Genomic DNA, 16,946 nt, shown 5'->3' with positions numbered 1-16,946 from the left:
ATGTTAGCTGCACGTCTTCTTTAGATTGTTGTCGTCTGTCTGCGTATCTATCGATGGAGTGGATCACTCAGGGTATTCCGTTCATTTAATGATTGCAGCCTACGTAGAGTCTACAATTTGCAGACCCCAACATTTCCAGAATGGATGCATTTGATGAGAAGTGATTTTCAAAGGAAAGCCGAGTCATTCGTGCACGCTTCTGATATGGTCTTCGTGCAGTATGTTGAGAAACGGACCGGTCCCCCTAGTGCAGCATGGTTTCTGAGAAACACGCAGAAGCGAAAGTAGCTAAAAAACGTAATTCGGTCTGACTCAAACATGTCGTTGATATGGAGATAGTGCACAATAAACTTTAGTTTCACAATGAAATCATTGACCAGCTGTACATGCAAGTCGCAATGTGCTGGATCTCACCGTGAACTGTTGAAATATATGGCGATTTGATGTGGACTGCAGTCATTGGCTACAGCAACGCTTGAGTTATTTTTGCATGATCCACCCAGGAGAACCTCTGGCTCTTTTCTCTGCTATGAAGAAATGAAACCTATGCTACACCTATAGATCCCATCAGGTCCACTGCACTGGGTTTATGCAGCTGTCTGTGCAACACAGACTCACATCTCGTTGTACTGCTGCACAATGACAGTGAATGATTCTGCGTAGCTGAACATATGCAGACATGCATGTGATGTAACCAGCACAGTCTTGTGCAGACCGGACCAGACAAGCATACACGCCGGATCCGAACCCTGCTGTTACCTGACAGGTGGCATATAACTTTAAAGCAAAAATACTGTCGATTTACATATATTTATTGAATAATATAAATCCAGACAATTCAGAATCCATCAGTTTCATTGCTGACCGTTTCTAATAACATTTGCTTATTCACAATACAGCTGTATGTGAATGCAGTTCATGTTATTTAGTCCAGATATTTGGATCAAACTGCATAACATTTGTAAACAAGACTCTGTAAGTCCTTTCTGGAGGGACGGCTCCCCTCCTTGAGGAACGGGAGCTCAGCTCTATGATTTCGGAGAAGCCAACGCTAAATCGAAAGGAAACTTTCCGGGAAATGGTGTAAAGGGCGGAGTTGGGCTCGAAATAAAACCGAGAGTTAAGCCGTCGGTTGGACACACACCAGAGTCTACACGGCGAGGGAGGAACTCTTATAGGTCGTTTTTTACACCCTTTGTATGTAACTGTGGAGTAAGTCAATGGAAGTTCAAGACACTTTGGAACTAGTTCACACCTCCCGACTGACCGAGTACCGTTTCCACTTGTTCTGCTCTTTAAAACCGCATCCATCGGTTTCGCTAAACGGTAAGATTATTTCTTTTATAGAAAACTGCTTTTGCTGCTTTCAAACCATGTCCAAACCGCTCAGCAAGTCGGTGTTCGCGGTGGTCATTCCGCTAGATGTAAGGATTGGGTCAGAAGTTGTAAGCTCTGAAGAAATGGGCAGAGATACGAGCGAAGCTAGTGGAGTATCCCAAGTATGAAAGATCAAGTTCGGCTGCCCCTACTAGCTGTCATCCTAAGCCAGTTACGTGCCAGATCACTAGTGTAACCGTTGTAAAAGAGTACAGGCAGGCATTTCTGTTTTATTTATTTTATTATCATCTCCATTTAGCGATTCTTGTGTTAGTCTTTGTGTTCTGAAACGTATCACAGCCATAAATGCATTCACAACTCTGGACTAGATTCTGACCAGAACCACAGTGGACCTTAAGTCGTGCTCTCCTCTAAATATGGCTTGTTCTTTGTTTCAACAGAGTCCGTGGGCCTCATTTAGATGATGCTAATGAGGCAGGCTATGGGAGACCAAACGGGTTGGTCTTCCCTGTAGGATGGTGGCGCACAGCTCAGTGAATGACAGTCCAGGCACAGCAGAGCGCAGAGAGCTGGTCTCCCCGAGGCACGCGGCCACTACGCCCGAGACCCACTTCCGCTCCTTCAGGAATGAGAGCGACTTCAAGATCATCGTTGAGACCACCTCCATGCTGGAGGAGAGTGGCTTCTACTGGGGCCCCATGACGGTGGACGAGGCTCACCGCAGACTCAAGAAGGAGCCCCTGGGCACCTTCCTGATCCGTGACAGCCAGCAAAAAGACGTTTTCTTCACGCTCAGTTACAAGGCGCCCAACGGGCCCGCCAGCATCCGGATTACCTTCCAGGACTCTCGGTTCAGCCTGCCAGGCAGCAAGGACACGTTCGAGACCCTGTTCGAACTGCTACAGAACTACACCAGCTCGGGCAAGAGGAGCCTGGGGAAACCGTACCGGAAGGCGGCGGTCCAGAGCCTCCAGGAGTTGTGTCGCAGGAAGATCATGGAGACGTGCGGGGGCAAGCAGGCCATCGACAGCATCCCTGTGATCCCCACCATGAAGAACTTCCTCCGCTCGTTCCCGTATCAGTTGTGAAGGCCCGACGGGCGGCATTAAAGCACTGCTGGGGTACGGCGGGGACGCACGTCACGCTCCACACCACCTCCTGCTGCGGCGTGATGGAGACACTTTGTAGCACAATTCTGAATGTTAGACTTGAACACACTGCAATGAACGTTTACATAGACTTGGATTGTTTACACTATACAGGGAGCTTGATTTCCTGTGTCTATATTTTTGCTATGCAAAACTTCTATATTATTAAGTTTATATTAGTAATAAATATATTTTTAAACATTACCTTTTGTTACTTGACTCCTTATTAGAAGAGACTGATGACAGCTTGAGATTTTCTCTCCGATATAGACACTGAGAGAACTGAGGGGATTAACTCTTCACTGCCTCTAGATTTGGGAATTATAGTTTCAACGTTGCGAAACCAATTTCAAGTTTCTAAACAAAGCAGCTCGGTTTAAAAGGCTTTTCTAACATTAGAACTGTATAAGGTTACAGGTGACATGAAACTGACGTCTCATGACGGTTCCTGAGAATGGAAAGTCATCGGTAAAGAGTGACATTGCGACATTGTGACATTGTTACAGTGTCTTTTATGTCTGTTCCATATTACCGAGATGTCCCTGCATTCCTGAAATGACTCTGACCTCTCTGGAACTCTCCTACTGTCATCTGAATAATCTGGGTAGTAGAGGACCTGAGGGGCGGAGCTACGGTGACCGTAACTCTTTATGGCTCAGACAGACATTTACAAGAAATAGACGGGGGGGGGGGGGGGGGGGGGGGGTGGGCGGAGCATGTGAGGTAGACACAGACTGCCAATAAAATGCTTCAGCAAATGCGTATTGGATTACTCAGAAAATGAGTAAGAACCAGATAAGGTGGTATGTCTCGGTGTTCACGTAAACTGTAGATCTGTGATTATAATTCCATTCATGGAAGGAGGAAGTGATTTTACACTTTTTCATTGTGAGGTGTAGTTAATGTGTGTCATGAGGTGTGTTTCCTGGTTTAGTAAAGAAAAAAAAAAGTACAAACTCAGTACATTTGAGAAGGGCCACTCTTCACTGGGGAAGATGAACACGCTCTATTGTTTGAGCTTTAATGTCAGGCATCGCCTACTGCCTGTTTTCAACAGAAACAAAACTCAAATGTTTGTTTCAGACAATATTGGCTACGAAAGGTTTAGTTTTAACCTCAGCAAGTTTGGCAGAGCCTCAAGGGAACGATCATTATCATTTATCTTATGACAATGTGTCACCTTCGTCTTACTCATGAATGAATTCTTGAAAATGTGTTGGTTTTTGTTTTTAATCACTACATGGCCTTGAGAGTGTAGCTGCTACGTTAGAAGCAGTCCGGGCTGAAACTCTGGCATGGGCTGTCATGTGTTGTTCTGTGTTACCAGTCACAGGACAAAGCATGCCGTAATACGGCCTCTAATCTGTTCTGAGATCTGGACATCGTCTTCCTAGGAATTCAAATGCATGATTCTGATAACAGAACTGTGGTGAAGAGATTTCTGATGAAGTGCAGAAATCAAAGGATTCTTTTATGTTTTACTAGGCTCTTTTCCATATAATTATTTATTATATGGAAATAAAGCCTTATTATATTGTAAGGATTTGAATGTCTCTTATTAACTGTAGTGTGATGATCAGATGATTACATTCAGGGCACAGATACCAGTAAAAGGAAGCATTTGACCAGTGTAATACTCTACTGACGTAAACATTTGTATTTTTTATTTATTTATACGTTAATATGTTAGTCTGAGCCTTCAAGGTTCAGCTTGCTTGGCTTTATATCTTGTGTTAATGTAAGCTGTGTTTAAACACTTGTTGGCCTGGTGAAGGTGCTGGTGTGTTCAGTCCTTTAGTCCTTACCTGCTGGTGGTTAAGTGACTACTTTGAAAATAGACACTTCCAGGAAAGGAAACAGTTGTGTTTCCCTGAAGCGCCCCTAATCTCCACTGCATCAGGCCTCAGATAACACACTTTTACATGCACATACACAAATGCGCGAGTGTGCGCGCACACACACACACTGTGTGTGTATCTCCTTCAAAGGGCACTGTTAATCCCATCACATTAGTGTGTGTGTGTGTATAGAGGCAAAGGGCCTTTACTAACAACACATGACATAAGCTTTAAATATGTGGGTAAAGAAAACGCCTAGTTCATTTTTGCAGTGTGCCCAAAGCACTTGCTTGTAGACACTGGTGATATGACGTGTACTTCAGAACTACAGATTCTTAACTTTTTTAACTAATGAAGTGAATAGGATAAAATACGTCAGTTAACATTTAAAAATAAATAGGCAAATTTTAAATTAATTCTCTTTCCACTCAGTGTTCAGCAACCTGTAACTTATTTTTCCATGCTGGTAACCACAACTAAAGATCTTTAATTAGTACATTTTAATCTACTATAGGTCAGGCCTTAAGCCTGAATTCCAGGAAGCAAAGATATACCGCTACCTGCAACCTAATGGTTACTATGACAACTCATCATTCCACATCAAGGTAGTTTGTCCCCTGCGGCCTGTACTGAGAGTTGGTGGTTGGTTTTACTTCTTAAACGCTGCATTTCATCCAAACAGAGAAGAGACATGTTCCATTCTTCTTACAACTAAACATTTAGTGCCCACCTTGTGTTCTGTGAGTCACAGAGAGAGAATGTGTGTGTGTGTGTGAGTGAGATAGAGAGTGAGAGAGAGAGAGAGAGAGAGAGAGAGAGGAGGGATGGAGTCTGTTCTGCATAGCCTGTCTACCTACCGCAGACTCAATGGCGAAAACGTTTTAATGTCCTGTTCGTGTCCCTGGGAGGGAGCTCTCAGCTGAGAGAAGAGAGCCACAACTGATCAGAGTCACCAGCGTTTGTGAAGACGACCGTGCGCAGCCTCGACACTGTTGAGCCGTCACCACAGCTCTGGTTTTCACACAGCGGAGCCGACGACAACACAGCAAAAGGCGTTTTACTGAACACGGTGAAACACGAGAAAGATCGGCCATATGAGAGGAAATGACAACCACAGACGACTAATTTTTGACAAGACCCACAAAACACAACAAAGACTGGCACACGGCATGCATATCACACATTTAAAACTGTATTTACCAGAATAACGCTCAGTGATGTTCAGATATTTAAAATAATAAAAAAAAAACAACACACACACAAAAAAAAAATTCAGTCACACAAATATTAACCTCAAAGCATGACCTTTGTCCAAACGTTTTTCGGAGCATCCACTTATGCAATATGCAATCAAAGCCGTTTAAAGATAACAGTAAACTACCTGGAAAGCCCAAGACAAAAGTATTTATAAATAATGCTCTATCAGCAAGGTCCAATACCCAGTAGCAAGTCAAAGGTGAGCAAAACTTCCCAGGAGCATGAAGAAGAAACCTTGAGAAGATCCAAGACTCAAAGGTGGAGGTCGGGCAGCACAACAGGGCAAAAAGCAAAATAAGTGAGATGAACATCAGACGCATGACGCGTCTGGGTTCCTGGTAGCTGTAGTCTGCTTCTCATAAGCGCAGGTGTGTTCAAAACCCATCAGGTGCTGGAGCAACTCAAGAACTGAAAGATATTCAAACTAGCGGATCCCCGTAATCTGTCCCAGGAAGAGAGGGCAGATAAAGGTAGTCAAATGATGAAGTGTGTGAAATAGGGGGGTATAAAGTGCAAGTGGGGACTCGGGGGGCAGCAGAGCTGAACGGACGGAAGTAGAGGTTATCTCAGACATGAGGGCTCCGTGGAACAACGTTTTCCTGATGACAACAAAGGAGGTGAACTACCCGCATCCCAGCACCCCCCCAGTTTACCAACTCTCAATGGCCATGAACCCTCAGTTACACCTTCATGCACGATGACGGGTATAAAACAAAACGCCCGACTAAACAAATGGGTGTTCAGCTTAGCCATAAATACTGAGACCGTTTCTCATTACTGAGACGCAAGGCCACCCAGTGGGAGCCAGTGTAATATAGGCAAGATACAAGAACTTTCTAGTTCTGGTAAGAACTGGCTGGCCGCTGCGTTCTGAACTAATGGAGTTTATGCACACGGTGAGTCAGAGACCGGCACTCCACGTCTTCAACCACAACCTGGTGCGCAGCACGCAGATGAAGCTACCTCAGCACCTACAACGTTGACAGTAACGCTCATAAAGATGAATGGCCCCGACTCAATCAATATATGAATCAATAGATGCGTTTTTGTGTACACACATACGCACAGGCGTTTACAAAATGATTGTCACTTTAAGTGCATCCATTTATGTTGTGAGCATCGTAGTACCTTTTGTTCATTGTAGAAATTCAAGATGTAATAGGCTAATTGTGTACTTGCCGATACACACGCTAAAACGCACAAGTTCTAGAGAGTTCTGGCACACAGGTGCTGGTTTTCTACTTCAACCACAAATAGAGTCAAACAGGAAACCTTCAAAATCATTAAGACATTTAGAATAAAGTCCTGGAGGAAAACGCTAGTTATTTACAGCTAATGTGACATTTAAGTCACTGTGATGCCACCTCCAGGGCCTGGTGGATGAGGGTGGTGTACGTAGTTGTGGTACAGATTCACCTCCGTACATGCTCATCCGGCTGCAGTTCCTCCTGCATGTTTCAGAGTGGATATCTTTCCAAATCCTTAGATTGGTGAGTGGATTACAGGTTTGCCATTTTGTCTCTGTGCTTCTAAAGGTGGTCATTTTCTAGCAACTCTCTCTAGCCCATTTGTGCTTCATACCTCTTGCTTTATATGTCAAAGTCTGGCAATGTTTTTTTTTCCTGTGCAACGCAACCAATTTCCTGTCGGTTCTCTGAAACTTGATCGGCCTGATCTTGGCTTGGCCTACAAAGGACCCGTGCTCTTCCATTTTTTACATTTCTCATTAATTAGAGGCTTATAGAGCCAATGATACGTTTGAAATCTTTCCATGTGAATGACTTTAAGGGCATGTGTGGTCTGCATATTTTAGCATGTGTATATATGAATGCATATATCAGTTTCAGAGCTTCATTCATAAGAGTTTACACAAGGGCATTTACAGCATTCACATGTGTTAAAAACATTCAGCCAAGATTTGCTGAGTTATCAAAGACAAGAGAGGCTGACGGTGCATCACAGTTCAGCTCAGAACTCGGCACACTAACTGGAAAACAGTCGAGCCAAGAGTGGTGCATTACAACTTACAAATAACTGCAAGATATTGTTTAGAGTTCAGATTTCCACTTTATTAAGTGTAAAGAAGCCTCTTTATAAATATATAGTGTAAATAATGGGTACACAAGCATTCCTGTTTCTTTCCCAGCAAGGGAGTGGGAGTTTAAACTTCCTCTAAATTCCACTCTATAGGAAACACGCTGGAGTTTAAACTTCCTCTAAATTCCACTCTATAGGAAACACGCTGGAGTTTAAACTTCCTCTAAATTCCACTCTATAGGAAACACGCTGGAGTTTAAACTTCCTCTAAATTCCACTCTATAGGAAACACGCTGGAGTTTAAACTTCCTCTAAATTCCACTCTATAGGAAACACGCTGGAGTTTAAACTTCCTCTAAATTCCACTCTATAGGAAACACGCTGGAGTTTAAACTTCCTCTAAATTCCACTCTATAGGAAACACGCTGGAGTTTAAAGGATGGTCGCTTTCTGCAAATGTGGTTTGTGAACATTTATTTTAATGTAAACTCATTTTTAACATTTTTAAACTAGTAGTAAGCTTCTTTCCTCTGAAGACTAGACTCTTAAAAAAAAACGGTTAGGGTTAGGGTTAGATGAAGAATTATGGGCCTATACAGATGTGGTATTATGACGTTATTACTGATTTTATAGAATGAGAAATGAGTTGTGATCCATTTCCTGAGACTGCGTATTCTATTCTGAGCATGTCACGGTTAGCTGAATTTCCAAATACTAAACTTTTGTGCAGTTCTGGGAATCTGAAAATCTGGAGTTATCAGTGTGATTCTGCTTATAAGAAACAACAGAAAATCTGGACAAGGCTACAGTTACAGCCAATGTATACAGACAAACATGGCATCCAAGAAAATCACTTTAAGATTCAACTACAAAAATGACACTAGGTGACAAAAGTGAAAACAGCCCACCACTGTATGTAGAATAATTTATTGCATTTCTTTAATGTCTGTTGGTAAAGGAATCATAATAGATTAAAAGCATGTTGCAATTTACACAGCATACAAACAAACATGTCATCTGACACATTTTAATTGTTCTTTTCTTTTCTGCTTAAGGATAAATTTACATTAGAGTGAAAATACTGCAAGTTCACACAAACTGACTGTATTGCTTTTAATATTGTTTTACAAAATCCGACGGCTTTTTACTACAAACAACTCTTCCAGAGAGAAACACTCCTTCATAGCGTTCCTGCATTATCAGTTGAGCATATCTACACCCTTTTAATGTGCTACTGTTTAAGAAGTGAAAAAATCATACGTTGGTTGCCATTCTCACTACTGAATAACTAAGTGAAATAAATTAGTCCGTTTAAAAAAAATAATAAATTAGTTATTGCGGATCACAAATATTTGATTTTAGACAGATGTGCTCCCAGAACATGTAGGGTACAATTTTTGTTTAACACATCAAACCAATTATTTTTAATCAGCCTTTCCTTGGGGTAAGAATGGCCTTACTAGTGGTGTCAATACATTCTATACACCTAATGAAAGCAATGATCCTAACAGGCAGACAACAGTCTTCCCCTGTAAGGTTACTGACTCAAACACAGAATGGATTAATCCCGGTGGGTCAGCTTTTGTTTTTTAATTAGATTTTTATATTTTTAATCAAGGGTATAAAACCTTAAAAAAACAAAAGGCAGCCGTAGGGTGACACACTTCAGTACGGAGCTGACCCACACTAACCAGTCCAGACCAGACCAATAGAGGTTGGGTGACACACTTCAGTACGGAGCTGACCCACACTAACCAGTCCAGACCAGACCAATAGAGGTTGGGTGACACACTTCAGTACGGAGCTGACCCACACTAACCAGTCCAGACCAGACCAATAGAGGTTGGGTGACACACTTCAGTACGGAGCTGACCCACACTGACCAGTTCAGACTCCTGTCCTGCACAAACACACTGCATTTGGGGACTCGTCCTAGGGTTACACTCTCAGTAAAAAATCCGGTCTGCCCGCACCCTGATGCCATTTTGCCTGGCCAACAGTCTCATTACAGAGCCCTGTGGCAGCTGCTCGGGAGGACGAAGAAGGCAGTGATGCGTCAAAGAACCGGAGGTGCTCACAAGACTGGAGTTTGAAAATGCCCTTGGCATGATGTCAAGACCCTTGAACGAGAGATGTCTGCATTCCTGGAGAGACAAGTCAACCCACGTTTTAATGTTAACAAACCAGAGCGGACTGCTATGATTCAGCAGGGGAAACAAAACCAAGCCAAATCTTAAAAGCTAAACTGTTTGACAACGTGGGTCTCCAGACGAACACGCCTGCGCACACACAAAAAAAGGCCCTGATTTCACTTCTGAGCCGTCATTCGTTGGGCAGAATGGACCATGCCATGTGGAATCAGGTCAGAGTGTTGCAGGACCCTGAATTGTGTGCCAACGGTGCCCCTACTGACAATGGGGACACGTCTTTTGCGAGTGAGCTCTGCAGAACACTAATCTATGTTCTCTTGCAACCTTGAGGGGGAGTGGAGATGACTCAAAGGACTTTACACAAGCTGCTGTTGAAGTGTGAATGTATGTAGAGTCAGAGTGAGAGTCCTCCAGAAGACAGCAGCACTGGACAGACCCGCCAGTCTCTCTCTCTCGCGTTCTCCAGTGTTAAGACAGCTAAAAAACATGTGGGCGGCTTCTCGCCCAGTTGGACATATTTATAAAAACAGATTCTGCTCTCCGCCTCCGCCTCTCACGTCAGGCGCGCATGCGTACACGCGCACACACACACACACACACACACACACACACACACACACACACACACACACACACACACACACACACACACACACACACACACACACACCATTCTAGCCTAATCATTCACTCCTGTAGACATATTTATGACTCTTACTTACACATGTAGCACCACAGCAGAAAAAAAACTTGAAGCAAAACAATGGTGCTCAGACAAAAAAAAACAAAAGAGAAAAAAAAGCACACAAAGGTGTGCATTGAAGAACACTCCCAAACCATAACGCCAACGTACACACAAGAGCTCCACTGTTCTCCAAGAAAAGAAGAAATACTGCTTTCTAGAATGTTCTTAAACAAACAGCGGGTGCAGAGCTAATTCAGCACGGTGAGTCAGCAGACGCGAGCGTCAGGGTGGCGTCACAAGTGGGATCACCAAAGGAGCAGTTCCACTTAGTCTATCTCAGTCTCCTGCTCCAGGTCTGGGCAGTCGTCAGAGTCAGGCTGGGGAACGGGCCCAGCGGGGTCGGTCCCGGGTTCCTCGTCTGGCTCTCTGGTACCTGGGCCAGTTGTGCTGACCTCTGCTGCCTCTTTCGACATCGGTGCGACATCGTCATCGTCGTCCTCCTCCTCTTCCTCCACGTCCACGTTCGTCGTCTCCGACCCCGTGTCCTCCTGCGGCGGGCCTCCAGAAGCTGGGGTGTCTCCGTGGCCGGCGACCTGGGTTCCGAGAGGGTGCAGGCGGGGAGGGTCGGCGGGGGGCAGGAGGGTGAGGGAGTCCACGCTCAGCGTGTCCCCGTCCGCCAGCAACGAGATGGTGGGCTGGGCGGTGGGCGTCAGGCTGGGTGCCAGTGCTGGGGGGGGGGAAGAGCAGGGCTGATTAGAGCACGACACCCTCAAACGCTGCTTCAGCTATAGTGCTGGCGTCAGGGGCAGGGCTAGTTGCTAGCTTCACGAGGTTCTGCTGGCCTACATAGTTCTCCCCTACATCATGAACTTCTCAGCAGCCCGTTTCCTGACTCCTTGCTGTCACTGGAGTGGTGTTCTTTCTTTTAAGGAGAATGTGATTATTTGGCATTATTTAAATCTGCACATATTCCCCCTCACCTAAAATCCTATCAGCCAAATCATGCTTAGTATGAAAAGTTTACTTGCATGGCAAACACGTCAGGTAAATGAAAAACGGATGTAAAACACTGCAAATGTGGACGGTGTGAATGTATTTATGTAATGGCCACCCTATATTTTGCACACAAAACTAATATCTGGTTTGTGTTGACATCCTGCTAAAGCCAAAATGCAGTAACATCCGCCAACTAGGTCAAAGTGAACCAGCTAAATTAGCTGCGTTGTTGATTTGGTAACTTTTCTGAACAGGTGACTTCCATGTCATTGATAGTTTTCAGGAGAAACCTATGAAGTATTAATAGCGCCCACACAATTGACCTCCGACCTCCTTTCATTTATTTGCCATCTGGCTCAGTTCAACTTCTTGATGAGTCACACTGTGACTGATGGGGAGACTTTATGACTTCTAGCACAGTGAGACAGTATCACTATTCCCTGAGCAATCTGAAGTTCCATTCAAACTCAACATCTTCCCCTCCTATGGGTTGAATCAGCCTTAAACTGGTCAAATTCCTCACGTGGTCCACAACATAGGGAACTAGTAAGTACTGTGTACTCTGGATTCTAAGTACTACTAAGTACTGTGGATTCTGAAGGTACACTTGTCCCTCCCATGTCTTTTCTTTAAGGTGGTGAGTTTTAAGATGGTGTGTTGAACATGGCCCGCTATGCACCGATTCCGATCACAGTGCCCGTCAAGCTGTCAAAGCAAAACACACTATGAACCGAGAGCCTCTACCAGCTCTGATGTAATCAGCACAGCACAGCTGAATCTATGGAGAGTGCCTATCTGCAGAAAACAGAATAAAAAGATCTGAACGGATTAAAATGGCAGTTTGTACCCTGTCAGAATCACATCTTGGCGCTCTTTAGGAGCAAAAACGTTTAGGCTTCTGCTGCATTTAAAGCCAGATGCAGAGTTTGAACCGCACGGTCAAAGCAGAAGAGAAGTTCTGGAATTAAACAAAAAATGAATGCTTTTGCATGTTATGTGGTTTAACTATATAAATTAAAAGCACCTTTATGACATCTGTCTTTGGAAGTGTATGTGAATGCAGTGGGCGGGAGGACACATTCTTTGCTGCTGTCTCTAATGAAATCATCTTCTAATGGATCGCTTAAGGACAAATGAGGAGGTGAGGGGGTGTGTTGGGTGAGGGGGATGTTGACGACCCTCTGATTCTCGGTTCGCTTAAGGCCAAGTGTGAGGGCATTACACAAAGAAGAGTAGAGAGAAAAAAAAAAAAAAAACCCAGGTCTGAATTAATCAACCGCCTCCAGTTCAGAGACTGAAATCTGTAGGAGACTTCAGAGAAGCCACAACACGCTGACTTATCTCTTCGAATGACACCAAAGGTTCTGTCCAGGGCTTTTGTGGTGAGACGATGCTGAAAGGCTTTTGAAAGATTTTCCATAACCACACTTCACGACCACCAGCCATTTTCTTACAGTCGAGCAGACGGGTGTCGCCCGTCACAGATGGCCCGTGCTCCAGTTAACCGCAGTTTACCTCCGTGCCTGTGTGGGCACCAGGACGATGAAGGGGCCTCTCCTCTAAATCTATGGGCTCTGTGGAACAATATAACAGGCAGGTTCACATCCTTTGGCACAGAGCTGTGAGACGGCACACCTGGGTCTCCATGGAGATCTGAGAGAGAAAGATGAGCTCTGTAGGAAGAGAGCCTTGAAGGAATGTACCTCAAACATCAGCCCAAAGCAACCCAGCCAGTCTCAGCACTGGACATGTGAGAACACACTCAACTCTTGCCAAACGCGATCCATTTGTGCAGGACTGTTGAAGGTTTTACTTTTAAAGAATGACAAAAAAATTGCTCCATTTCCTTTCAGATTTTGACCACACAGGACCAGATCCAAGCAATGCTGTAAACTCCAGTACTGACATAGTTGGGGCTAGAAACTGAAATTGTACCAGTAGCTCAGTGTGTTCCTGCAACTGCATGTGTAAAGGTGCATGGTCAGACACACAGGCAAACCCTAAATTCTGGACCAGGTGAAAGTATTCACTCATGCCGGATCTGAATCATACACGTTTCTAAAATTATAAGAAAACAATTTTAAATATTCATTTTCATTTTACTGGTTGTAGAGGTTTCATTGTACTATATTCTTGACATTCATTATATTAGAATTTATAAAACAGACCTCACCTTATATATGCTGCCCTGGGTTCTAGAACACACACACCTCATATATGCTTTCGTGTTCTAGAACACACCCCTCATATATATGCTGCCGTGTTCTAGAACACACCCCTCATATATATGCTGCCGTTTTCTAGAACACACCCCTCATATATATGCTGCCGTTTTCTAGAACACACCCCTCATATATATGCTGCCGTGTTCTAGAACACACCCCTCATATATATGCTGCCGTGTTCTAGAACACACCCCTCATATATATGCTGCCGTGTTCTACAACACACCCCTCATATATATGCTGCCGTGTTCTACAACACACCCCTCATATATATGCTGCCGTGTTCTACAACACACCCCTCATATATATGCTGCCGTGTTCTACAACACACCCCTCATATATGCTGCCGTGTTCTACAACACACCCCTCATATATGCTGCCGTGTTCTACAACACACCCCTCATATATGCTGCCGTGTTCTACAACACACCCCTCATATATGCTGCCGTGTTCTACAACACACCCCTCATATATGCTGCCGTGTTCTACAACACACCCCTCATATATGCTGCCGTGTTCTACAACACACCCCTCATATATGCTGCTGTGTTCTACAACACACCCCTCATATACGCTGCCCTGTGCTAGAGCCTTGTTCTCTAGAACACACACCTCAAATAAGGAGCCCTGTGCCCTACAACACACCACTTGTATGTGCTGCACTGTGCTCATGAGATACATGAGATTTCCAGAGAAAAGGACATTTTTGACAGTAAATGTTTAAGCAGATTAACAATTTGTCATTTTCAGTGCCAATGCATTTTAATGCTACAGGACGCTGCATTAATGAGTTTGCACTGCCAAATGTTGCTATAGCTGCAATGACAAAGCTGGGAAACAAACAAAAGAAAAAAAGAACTGATCTACACTGTCGAAACTTTAGAACCCCAGGGAATGAATGCTATGGTTTAAACATCCACTTCCTATAACTTCAGAAGCATTTTGCTTACACAGTTGATGAAGGACCTCTGATACGTCCTGTTTCTCTGGAAACATTGTGTACTACTACACTGTAATTTTAACTACCCCCCCCCCCCCCTTACACACACACACACACACACACACACACACACACAGAGAGAGAATGGCTGCTTCACTAGAGACATGTGACCCTGGAGTGCAGGGTTCCAGTTTTTCATAGAGGAGTTTCGGCTTGAGTTTAAACGTGCATGGTCCCCGGTGCTAGCCGATGCCGTGCTAGCTGAGGCCTGCACTTCAAATGCCTCGAAGCTTGTAAACAGTGCCAAAAACCCAGAATGTTTCAAAAGGAAACGCCAAGAATCATTCTTGACCACCTTAGCATGGATGGGCTATAACTGCACACAAGCAGTGTGAGGGAATCAGGGAAAACACCAGTGGGCAAAATAACAAATCTGCTGGTGGCAGACTTTGCACAGTACTGTGTGTGTGTACAGGTGTGTGTGTATATATATATATATATATATATATATATATATATATACACACACACACACACACACAATTGCAGTGAAGTGTTCAAGGTTCTAGAGAAACAGGACATTATGGACAGAGATATTTCATGTGTGTGTGCGCGCGAAAGCGTGCGTTTTGGGCATGTGTGCGTGTATATGCATCCTGTTTCTCTAGAAACCTTAAATAATTCATAGCACATATATATATATATATATATACACACACACACACACACACACACACACACACACACACACACACACACACACACACACACACACCAGCTGAACAAGCAAGAGCTTCTGAGTTTTAAAGACAAATGAGGAATCCTCTTCCTATAAATACATGCACACAAACACACCAGTAGGGTTGCAACGGTATGAGATTTTCACGGTATGATAACCGTCTCGGAAAATACCGCGGTATCACGGTTATCACGGTATCACAGTTCGTATATTATTAAAAGACACACTGACCCTTAAAGAAATTACAACAAAAGTTTTTTTTTTTTGTTCAATGAACTATTTATTGTAGAAACCTGGAACTATTGTATACAAAATGTCTCCTTTAAAAAAAATAAGATGTACATGTGTTTATATAAATACTGCAAAATTAGAGAAACCTAAATCATGGATTTCAGTCCAATTATTTAAGTTTAAATTATTTAATATCTGACAAACTGAACCTGGGTCAGTGTCTGATCAACAACTGTTGTAAACGGGCAAGTTAGAATATAACCAGATACTGCAGAAATAGAGGATTTATTTCTGACATGATCCTCACAATAGATTTCTATTTTAAGGCTTTCACGTCGAGTCTGGTTTTAACATATGAAAAAAAGGGCACGTTAGAATCTAAAAATTAACGCATGTAAATTAATGGCGTCTTTCACATCCAGTGAAAGCGAAGACCTTAAAAAGCTAGGTCTATACTTTCACTAGTGACCGTAGCGCGCGACTCCGCACATTTCTCCTGTGTTAACAAATAGCTACGAGCCTCTTGTAATTCCAGGACGAAACATGAGAGAACGTGAAGTCGTTAAGATTGGGCGTTTTGAACATAAACAACCATTAAATAATGTGATTAAAATGTGAATTATTTCGAATCATTTCGAGTATATGTATAAATATTTAACTTAATTAAGTTTAACGTGCTGGGAAATATTGAAATGGACCCTGAAAGTGACGTACAAGTGCTTGAATTCCAACTTATAAAGGTGTATGAACTCTGCAAACATGACTTTGTTCATTGCGGTGAGCCGCGCGCAAAGTTACAAAATTCGAGAGCTGCACGACCTCGCGAATCGACAGCGCGCGAGACCCTCGCGACGGCTAGCCAACGCGATTACGTCATTTTCGCCGCTGATTTTAGTTTAGCCTTTTTTTTGTTAAAATTTTGTTAAGTCTGATGCACTTTCTGCCATTCTCACCGCTGTGTGCTGAGTAGCTGAACCAGAGCGAAGTTGCGCATGCGCGGGTGAGTTTCTCCGCTGGCTTGCCTTTTACCGGTAATAAGCAAACGCACACGGTATGATAACCGTGCGTTTTAATACCGTGGTATACCGTGAAACCGGTTACCGCTGCAACCCTACACACCAGTCACATGTGCATCATCCACCTATCACACACACACCACACACCAATAATGTCACACGCCAATACAAAACTCTCACTTTCCAAGCTTTCACCATTTATACATACACTCAACCAGTCCCTTTATTAGGTACACCTTGCTAGTACCGGGTTGGACCCCCTTTTGCCTTCAGAACTACTTTAATCCTTCGTGGCATAGATTCAACAAGGTACTGGAAACATTCCTCAGAGAGTCTGGTCCATATT

General features: G+C 43.6%; 2 protein-coding genes across 6 annotated transcripts in view; one reads left to right on the top strand and one right to left on the bottom strand.

Annotated features, from left to right (window-relative positions):
* Positions 1–956: 956 nt before the first annotated feature.
* socs1a (suppressor of cytokine signaling 1a) lies at positions 957–2,690 on the top strand. The gene is made up of 2 exons (XM_076983873.1): positions 957–1,326; positions 1,779–2,690. The coding sequence occupies exon 2, from the start codon at positions 1,854–1,856 to the stop codon at positions 2,424–2,426; it is 573 nt and encodes a 190-aa protein (XP_076839988.1). The 5' UTR covers positions 957–1,326; positions 1,779–1,853; the 3' UTR covers positions 2,427–2,690.
* A 5,822-nt stretch (positions 2,691–8,512) lies between these two features.
* The window catches only part of clec16a (C-type lectin domain containing 16A), a 46,833-nt gene continuing 38,399 nt past the window's right edge, over positions 8,513–16,946 (bottom strand). For all 5 annotated transcript variants that reach the window (XM_076983787.1, XM_076983796.1, XM_076983806.1 and 2 more), the window contains one exon: positions 8,513–11,180. In XM_076983787.1, the coding sequence (XP_076839902.1) occupies positions 10,780–11,180 (401 nt within the window). In that variant the 3' untranslated portion in view covers positions 8,513–10,779. The remainder of the gene's footprint in view (positions 11,181–16,946) is intronic.

This window comes from Brachyhypopomus gauderio, chromosome 2 (genome assembly GCF_052324685.1).
Source record: "Brachyhypopomus gauderio isolate BG-103 chromosome 2, BGAUD_0.2, whole genome shotgun sequence".
In the NCBI taxonomy this organism is placed as follows: Eukaryota; Metazoa; Chordata; class Actinopteri; order Gymnotiformes; family Hypopomidae; genus Brachyhypopomus; species Brachyhypopomus gauderio.
This window is presented reverse-complemented; position numbering and strand designations above follow the sequence as displayed.